This window comes from Trichechus manatus, unplaced genomic scaffold (assembly GCF_000243295.1).
Source record: "Trichechus manatus latirostris isolate Lorelei unplaced genomic scaffold, TriManLat1.0 scaffold00040, whole genome shotgun sequence".
Classification (NCBI taxonomy): Eukaryota; Metazoa; Chordata; class Mammalia; order Sirenia; family Trichechidae; genus Trichechus; species Trichechus manatus.
In genome coordinates this window covers 15,121,151-15,130,956 of record NW_004443976.1, presented here as the reverse complement: position 1 = coordinate 15,130,956, position 9,806 = coordinate 15,121,151, and the positions used below count along the sequence as shown (strand labels likewise).

Sequence of the window (9,806 nt, the reverse complement as noted above, 5' to 3'; positions counted from 1 at the left end):
GTATTCAGATCGCAGTAACTGTAGCCGCAGAATGCCCAGCTTGGGAGAGCGGAAGGTAGCGGTTCCCGGGCTCCCGAGACAAGCTTTTCCAGCTAGCAGCACAGCATGTCCTTTAGCGCCACCATGCGGTAAGGAGATTTGGATTTTGTTTTCTTTCCTGAATGTAAGCCGACTCAGAGTCGGAACTTGGTGTCTCCAGATCAATTAGTAATCAGTGGGAGTATTCAAAACAAAATTCAAGCAACAGTAAAGGAAAAAAAAAAAAAAGACTCCCATTCCTGCCACAGATTCAAATTAGTGGTTAAGATGGTGGACTCTGGAGTCAGACACACCTGAGTTCAAGTTCCCCAATGGTACCTACCTCAGACGGAGATTGGGGATGCGATGAGATAAGCTGTGTGAAGGGCTTCATACGGAGCGGAGCGTTTGATTATGTATTCACGTCAGCTGTTCCTACCACAGGTGATCAGCCTGTGCATTAGAACACAGCTTTGGCACCAGTTCATGCTGGCCTCCATTTAAACATACTTTTTCATTCACTCATGTTCAGCCCTGATTCTTTCACGAGTCAGCCCTTCTGTGGCTTATGCAGGTACGCCAGGCCTCAGACCATCCCAGATAATCAACTACTGGATAATAACGATGACCTGTCAAATTGGGCAGTGCTGTAGGGTAAAAATACCACAAAGTTTAGTAAAGACAAAGAAAGTTTTATTCAGCATGTATTCCAAGAGGCAAGAGTAGGAAAACAGACAAGCATGCTGCCACAGCCACGTCTGTTTGAGTCCAAGGAGATTACAGAATAGACAAAAGTGAAAAAACAGACAAGCATGCTGCCAGAGTCATGTCTGCCTGAGTCCAGAAACCATTACAGAGTCATCAGGATATATTAACATTACAAATGGGCAAAACCATTGAGAGCTTCACCTTTTCACAGATTGGCTAGAAACTGTGATCCTACATTTTGAATTGTCTTTTTAACAATCATTGGTACAGGTTTCAGGAATGACAGTCAGGAGGGTCTTCAATGGTCCAACAAATTTTCCGTTCCCTAAATGCTAATAGAAAAAGATAAGCGTGAAAGTTCTTTTGTGTTCTGTTTGATTGGCTTCATGTGAAAGATTCCCTAAAAGATAATTTTCTTCCCTAAAAGATAATTTCTAAGATTATCCTAGCTATTGTCTTTATCTCGGGGCCCAGCTGATATGCCCTTGTGAGTCCTTGTGAGCCCAGCTCCAGCTAGGTCACATTTCTATGCTTAAGGAGAGGGAATAGATGATTCCAATATTATTTTCTAAACCAGCAGTGACCCACAGTTCACAAAGTAATCTTCCCATGAATTTTCTCATCAAATCCTCACAAAAAACCCGAGGAAATAGTATTATCCCTAGCTCAATCTCTAGATGAGATGCTGGCCCTGAGGTCAAACAGACCAAGGTTCAAATCCTGGTTCTGCCACTTACTTGCTGTGTGACCTTGAGCAAGTTACTCAGCCTCTGTGCTTCGGTTCTCTTATCTGAGAGTCATCTTGTCCACACACCCCTGTAACCCACACTCCCCTTTTCTGGTGTAGATTTCTTCCTCTAGGCAAGTATCCATACATCCCAGGGGCTTATCTCTAAGGCATAGATTTCTGCATATCAAGTCAGGAGGTTACTCCCAGATAATTTAAGACTAAATTTTTTGAAGGTTGTTGTCAAATTCCAAATAACCATTTCCTAAAATGCCTGGACCAGAATCTTACCAAGATGCTGGCTCAGCCGCTGTACAACATATGGGACAAGTATGAAGTTCTAATTCCAACCCTTGTCACTCAGTAGTTACGTGCCTTTGGGCAGTTAACCTCTTTGATCTTCTTTCTCCTGGCCTGTATTCAGATGAGGAAACCTCCACCTTGCCGGTTGCTGTGAGACAAAGTGAGTCGTTGTATGTCAAGCACCTAGCACAGTGCCTGATGTCGTCGGTGCTCAGTAGACGGTACCTAGTTTTTTGTTTCAATGAGGAGTTTCTCTTATCCTGAAAAAAAAACTCTAGGAACTAAGAGAAAATATTTCCAGCTGTTGTCGAGTCGACCCTGACTCCTGGTGACCCCATGTGTGCAGAGTAGATCTATGCTCCATACGGTTTTCCGTGGCTGATCTTTGCGAAGTAGATCGCCAGGCCTTTGCTCCAAGGTGCCTCTGGGTGGACGCTAACTTTCAACCTTTCAGTTAGCAGCTGAGCACATTCACCCTTTGCACCACCCAGGGGCTCCCAATGGCTGTTTACATACACCTTTTCAGGAGCACAGGTTTACAGGAGCCAGGGTCACCTAGTAAGAAGATGCTCTGAGTGGCTTTGATGCTCTGTGGCTGAGCGAGGGCATCAAAAAGCAAAACCAAATGACAGAAAGAAAAGTCACCCCTGGAGAGTTGGTAAAGACCGCACTTTAAAATCACCTGCAGCCCCAGCCTTTGCTGGGTGGTTCACTTTGGCGTGGAACTGGCAAAAAAAGGAGAGAGAGAAGAAAAAGGGGTGGAGGAGGGTGGAAATACCCCAAGTGTAGTTCTAGTGAAACCAGATTTTAAAGTCCAAAGTGCTTCTAGCTTTCTTCCTCTGTAGAGTGCTCCTTACATCATGGAGTAAGCGATGACAAAATAATTCAGCTGTGAATCGATCAGCTTTCGGTACTTCCTGTAAATTTCCCGCAGCGTCCTGTCCTCGTCATTCGTCTCATATCTGTTTGTATAAATTCTCACCTGTGCCAAGAGAGAAACACAAACACACATGGTGATTACATCATTCAGGCTTTGAAAACAATCCAAATGATTTACAAGCATAATTTTTGGTGGAATCAGAAAAGGCCCATACAGACTAGTAAGGAAGAAGTCTCAAAATTCCCTTCCATGAAATCATTAGTTTTCACCGGACAAAGTAAGATGGGATGACTGCCTTAAGCTGTCTCTTCCTGAGTCCCACCATAGAAGCACCATGCCTGGACGCCTGCTGTCCTGAGGGCTGAGGCACAGAGCTCAGTTGCCTTTGCTCTGTCTCCATGGAAACGGCCCTGGGGGCATCTTACCTTGAGTGTACGAAGGGAACACTGCCCCTCTTCCTGACTTTTCAGGATCCGCTCCACAAACTTAACATCGAGGAAAGCCCAGATTTTGAAGTAAAATAGCTTCCTGCACGATAAGATGAGGAGGTGCAGCTCCTCATCGAGTGACTCATGGTTGTTGTTGAACTCAAAAGTTAATTTCTGGAAAAACACCAAAGGGGAAGATGTTTGTGGACAGAGATGGTGGGACTGGCTGGGTCATCCCATACCATTCCCATGACCTGGCTTTAGGCCTGATGGTCATGGTGGTTCTGGGGCTTTAGGTAAGGGATATGGGTCATACATTTCTCAGAGAAAGTGATTGGAGAATGAATGTGATCTCAATCAAGTAGGCACAACTTGGAGTTTGGAGACAGTGTATTTGGAGTCCAGAGACCAGGGTGCCAGTCCCAGCCCTGCATGGAAGGATAATGATGATGTCTGCCCTGTCCACCTCAAGCTAGGTGAGTATCCAATGAGCTGTTAGCACTTTGTTGTCCATCACTGTTGGTAGTGGTATTTATGTCTATTAATATCAATTGTCACAGCCTTCTGTGAGGTCCTTAAAAAGCCAGTTACTGTCCAGTTGCCAGGCCTTTCTTCTGAGGCACCTTTTGGTGGGTTTGAACTGCCAACCTTTTGGTTAGTAGCCATGCACAAACTGTGCCACCCAAGGAGTCCTGTGGGGTCCTTAGGAGGGACAGAATTACCCTGAGTTGATAGGTAAGAAAGCTGCCAGATTAGAAGACAGCCCAGAATCTCTGAGCTCTTTAGTGACCTAAGTCAAATCTGGCTTTTTATTTGGTTTGGTTCTCCCCATTCTGTATTTCCTATTACCTGGTGTTATGGATTTAACTGTGTGCTCCCAAAATATGTATTGAAATCCTGGCCACCTATAACAAAGAGGAGATTGAAGAGATAACAACAACAACAAAAAACTCCCGACTGAAAAAAGACCCTGGCCCAGACAGCTTCACTGGAGAATGCTACCAGCCATTCAGAGAAGAGATCACCCCAGTACTACTTAAACTGTTTCAAAGCATAGAAAAGGAAGCCAGAATAACGCTGATACCAAAGCCAGGGAAAGAAACCACAAAAAAAGAAAATTACAGACTAATATCTCTCATGAATATAGATGCAAAAATTCTCAACAAACTTCTAGCCAATAGAATTCAGCATCATATAAAAAAAAAAAAATACACCATGACCAAATGGGATTCATACCAGGTATGCAAGGATGGTTCAGCATTAGAAAATCAATCAACATAATCCACCACGGAAATATAACAAAAGAAAAGAACCCCATGATCTTATCAATCAACAAGGCATTTGACAAAGTCCAACACCCATTCCTGATAAAAACTCTTAATAAAATAGGAATAGAAGGGAAACTCCTCAACATAATAAAAGGCATCTACACAAAACCAACAGCCAACATCATTCTCAATGGAGAGACGCTGAAAGCATTGCCCCCGAACACCAGAACAAGAGTAGGATGCCCTTTATCACCACTCCTATTTAACATTGTGCTGGAAGCCCTAGCTAAAGCAATAAGGCAAGAAAAAGAAATAAAGGGCATCCAAATTGGAAAAGAAGTAAAACTATCCCTATTTGCAGATGATATAAGAACCCCAAAGATTCCACAAGAAAACTACTGGAATTAATAGAAAGATTCAGCAGAGGAGCAGGATACAAGATCAACATACAAAAATCAATTGGATTCCTATATACCAACAAAAAAACTTCAAAAAGGAAATTGGCAATAGCATTTAAAATAGCCCCTAAAAAGATAAAATACTTAGAAATCAATCTAACAAGGGATATAAAAGACCTATATAAAGAAAACCACAAAACACTACTGGAAGAAACCAAAAGAGACCTACATAAATGGAAAAACATGCCATGCTCATGGATAGGTAGACTCAGCATTGTGAAAATGTCAATTCTACCCAAAGCGATCTACAAATATAATGCAATCCCTATGTGAATACCAACAGCATTCTTTAAAGAGATGGAAAAACTAATCATTAACTTTATATGGAAAGGAAAGAGGACCCGGATAAGTAAAGCATTAGTGAAGAACAAAGTAGGAGGCCTCGCACTATTTGACCTCAGAACCTACTATACAGCTACGCTAGTCAAAACAGCCTAGTACTGGTACAATGACAGACACGTTGACCAGTGGAACAGAATTGAGAACCCAGACATAAATTCATCCACCTATGGTCAACTGAGCTTTGACAAAGTCCCAAATCCATCAGATGGAGAAAAGACAGTCTTTTTAACAAATGGTGCTAGCAAAAGTGAATGTCTTTCTGCAAAAAAAATGAAACAGGACCCATGCCTCACACCATACACAAAAACTAACTCAAAATGGATCCAAGACCTAAATATAAAACTAAAATGATAAAGATCATGGAAGAAAAAATAGGGTCAACACTAGAGGCCCTAATACATGGCATAAATAGGATACAAGCCATAACAAACAGTGCACAAACACCAGAAGATAAACTAGATAACTGGGAGCTCCAAAAAATTAACCATGCTCATCAAAAGACTTCACCTATAGAGTAAAAAGAGAACCTACAGTCAGGGAAAGAATTTTGGCTACAAAATATCCAACAAGGTTCTAATCTCTAAAATCTATAAAATACTTCAACACCTTAACAACAAAAACAATCCAATTAAAAAATGTGCAAAGGATATGAACAGACAATTCAGCAAAGAAGACAGCCCAGTGGCTAATAGATACATGAGGAAATGCTTGCCATGGTTAGCCATTAAAGAAACGCAAATCAAAACTACGTTGAGATACCATCTCACCCTGACATTACTAACACTAATCAAAAAAAAAAAAAAAACCCAGAAAATAACAAGTGTTGGAAAGGTTGTGGGGAGATTGGAACTCTTATGCACTGCTGGTGGGAATGTAAAATGGTACAACCACTATGGAAAACAATATGGTGTCTCATTAAAAAGCTAGAAATACCATATGATCCAGCAATCCCACTCCTAGGAATATATCCTGAAGAAATAAGAGCTGTCACACGAATAGGCAAATGCACACCCATGTTCATTGCAACATTCTTCACAATAGCAAAAAGATGGAAACGACCTAAGTGCCCATCAGCAGATGAATGGATAAACAAATTGTGGTACATACACGCAGTGGAATACTACTTAACGTGTAAAGAACAGTGATGGATCCTTGAAACATCTCACAACATGGATGAATCTGGAGGGCATTATGCTGAGTGAAATAAGTCAATCACAAAAGGACAAATACTGTATGAGACCACTAATATAAAAACTCAAGAAACAATCTTTGATGGTTATGAGGGACAAGAGGTATAGGGAGGGGAAATCACTAACTAGATAGTAGACAAGTGGTAACTTTGGTGAAAGGAAAGACAACACACAATATTGGGGAAATTGGCACAACTTGTCCAAGCCAAAGTCATCGAAGCTTCCTAGACACATCCAAACACCGTGAGGGACTGAGTTATTGGGCTGAGGGCTGGGGACCATAGTCTCGGGGGATATCTAGGTCAATTGGTATAACATAGGGGTCATGGTTTGAATTATGCCCCCCAAAAAATGTGTGTATCAATTTGGCTAGGCCATGATTCCTGGTACTGTGCGATTTTCCTGTATGTTGTAAACCTGCCTCTCTGATGTTAATGAGGGAGGATGGGTAGCAGTTTTGTTAGTAAGGCAGGACTGGATCTACAAGACTGGATTGTGTCCTGAGGCAATCTCTTGAGATATAAAAGACAGAAGTGAGCAGAGAGACAGGGGGATCTCATACCATCAAGAAAGCAGTGCCGGGAGCAGAGTGTGTCCTTTGGACCGGGGTCCCTGTGCAGAGAAGCTCCTAGTCTGGGGGAACACTGAAGAGAAGAAGGCTGACAGAGAGAAAAAGGCTTCCCCTGGAGCTGACGTCCTGAATTTGGACTTTTAACCTACTTTGACTATGAGGAAATAAACTTCTCTTCATTAAAACCAACCACCTGTGGTATTTCTGTTGTAGCAGCACTAGATGACTAAGACAATAGGTCATAAAAAAAATGTTCTACATCCTGCTTTGGTAAGTAGTGTCTGGGGTCTTAAAAGCTTGCCAGTGGCCATGTAAGATACAGCTACTGGTCCCATCCAGGCTGGAGCAAAGGAGAATGAAAAAAACCAAAGACACAAGGAAAATATTAGTCCAAAGACCTAATGGACCACATCCTCCACCAACCTGAGCCCAGAAGAACTAGATGGTGCCCGGCTGCCACCACCAACCAATCTGGCAGAGATCACAATAGAGGGTCCCAGACAGAACAGGAGAAAAATGTAGAACAAAATTCAAATTCACAAAAAAAGACCAGACTTCATGGAAGAACCCCTAAGACTATGGCCCCTGGACACCCTGCTAACTCAGAACTGAAGCCGCTCCCAAAGTCCACCTTTCAGTGAAAGATTAGACAGGCCTATGAAACAAACAATAACACCGTTGAGGAATGTGCTTCTTAGATCAATCAAGTATATGAGACTAAATGGGCAACACCAGCCCAAACGCAAAGACAAGAAGGCAGAAAGGGACGGGAAACCTGGATAAGTGGACATGGGGAACTTGGGATGGAAAGAGGAAGAGTGCTGACACATTGTGGTGATTGCAACCAATGTCACAAAACAATTTGTGTATACATTTTTGAATGAGAAAGTAATTCGCACTGTAAACTTTCACCTAAAGCACAATAAATTAAAATAATCCCGGCCATATGCTGTTATTTAATGGGCTGAAGACACACATAGGGTTGCCATGAGTCAGAATGAACTCAACAGAAAGCGTTTCTAAATTTGAGTGCAAAAGGGAATGAGTGTGTTTGTATGAGCCCAGCCAAGAGTAGGCAACAGTGGGCTTTTTTCTGGGGAAGCAAGAAACCTGAGTGGCAGACATTCCTTGCAACCTCCCTTCCCCTCACTTCATACCTACCTGCAGAGTGTGCCGGAACGTGGGCAGGAGATCCATCAGGGTAGGCCTCATGGACCAGTCTGGGTCACTGAAGTAGCAGCTTCTCAGACTGATGCTCCTGACCGGGATCTCCTGCAAGAGGATCCGGGCCAAGTGCTCGTACTTCATGATCCGCTCAAAGAAGAAGTTCACCTTCAAGTTGGTAGCATGCCTGGTCAGCTTGGCCCAGGACATGCCCCAAATGACCTGCCCATGGGGGTCATGAATGTGGCATTTGATGTTTATGGTCCAGAGGGTGCTGGCATTGTTCTCACACAAGTTCTCGAGCAGCTCATCAGAGATACAGTTGTAGTTGAGGGTCAGGGACTCTAGGTTGCGGAATATGGCCATGGTCTTGTTGAACTGGGGGCTGCTGTAGACAGCGAGGTGATGACTGAAGAAATCCTCGATGTTGAGCTCTGAGGCCAAACTCTCATTCCTTAGGTAGCTCAGGGAGTTGAGAACATGGCAGCCTTGCTCTACTGTCATCCTGGCCCCTTTCAGGTTGAGATAATCCAGGTTTTTGCCCATCTTCTTTAAGAAGAAGCCCAAGCTCTTGATGAAGGAGCTCCTGATGCTGTTCCTCCAGACCATGCGGTCTAGTTCCAGATGCTGTATGGAAAGAGATTTCAGGCGATTGTTACTCTTGCCCAGACATGAGAGAAGGCCTCGCATGGTGACCTGGAACTTCTTGGTCAAGACAGTATTGTAAGGATTCAGGAATTTGATCTCCAGGTGCTCCAGATAACGGCCAAATTTTTTAACATACCAAAGAGCGGACTCAAATTCGGATGCGTGCACCCTGGAAGGTCTCCCGCTGAACGTGATGGTCCTATATCGCCAGAGGTCTGCTGAATACATCATCTGGTTCCACTTTCTGCAGACCAGGGCTGCCCTGGACCTGTCCCTGTCCCCCAGCCACCAGAAGACACGACGCAGGCACACATCGGGCATAGTGGCCCAACAGCTCTGGTCTTGGGGCTGGATCAGTTCACTTTCTTCATCCATCAAGGAACTGGATGTGCAGTGCAGCTGTGTGGGAGGCAGGGCTTCCAAAAATGAGGAAAGAAAAGCAATCACTTGTTTTCTGTGGGGAGTAAAAAGGAAGAGCCATTACCTGTCAAACAGAAATTAAATTCAATTGAACAAATGTTCGTGGTGGTCCTTTGTGTAGTAGGCACTGTGTCAGGTGCAAGTTCAATAACAGAATCACAATACAGTCCACACCTTGAAGGATTTCATAGTCTATCAGGGAAAATGGACCAGTGTTCAATTACAAAATGGTGAGAGAAGTGAAAAAGTACAGGCATATTCATGGTTCAGGTGTAGCACTAGTAGAGGGCGATTAATTCTGTCTGGGTAAGGAGGAAGTCCACCACCTGCCTGTGTTTCTCATACTGTGGTGGCTTGTGTGTTGCTATGATGCTGGAAGCCATGTCATCAGTATTTCAAATACCAGTAGAGTTACTCATGGTGGACAGTTTTCAGTGGAGCTTCCAGACTAAGACAGACTAGGAAGAAAGGCCTGGGGATCTACTTTTGAAAATTAGCCAGTGAAAACCTTATGGATCATAACAGAACGTTATCTGACTTGCTTGCTTTGGACATGTCATCAGAAGGGATCAATTTCTAGAGGAGGACATCATGTTTGGTGAAGTAGAGGGCCAGTGAGGGTGTGGGAGTTCCTTGGTGAGATGGATTGGCACAGGGGCCACAATGAATGACTCGAACATG

The 9,806-nt window shown here is 43.4% G+C and overlaps 1 protein-coding gene across 1 annotated transcript; it reads right to left on the bottom strand.

Annotated features, from left to right (window-relative positions):
• Positions 1 to 2,609: 2,609 nt before the first annotated feature.
• FBXO39 (F-box protein 39) lies at positions 2,610 to 9,154 on the bottom strand. Its single transcript, XM_004376118.2, has 3 exons — positions 8,055 to 9,154; positions 3,062 to 3,238; positions 2,610 to 2,738 (listed from the first exon to the last, which is right to left on the bottom strand). The coding sequence occupies exons 1-3, from the start codon at positions 9,078 to 9,080 to the stop codon at positions 2,610 to 2,612; spliced, it is 1,332 nt and encodes a 443-aa protein (XP_004376175.1). The 5' UTR covers positions 9,081 to 9,154.
• Positions 9,155 to 9,806: the final 652 nt, after the last annotated feature.

What these genes read in the sequence shown, in the direction of transcription:
- FBXO39 (XM_004376118.2), bottom strand. Translation starts at nt 9,080, where the DNA reads ATGGATGAAGAAAGTGAACTGATCCAGCCCCAAGACCAGAGCTGTTGG. An exon ending in CGTTCCGGCACACTCTGCAG is followed by an intron (nt 3,239 to 8,054) that starts GTAGGTATGAAG and finishes GTGTTTTTCCAG; the next exon opens with AAATTAACTTTTGAGTTCAA. An exon ending in GTTCCCTTCGTACACTCAAG is followed by an intron (nt 2,739 to 3,061) that starts GTAAGATGCCCC and finishes CTCTTGGCACAG; the next exon opens with GTGAGAATTTATACAAACAG.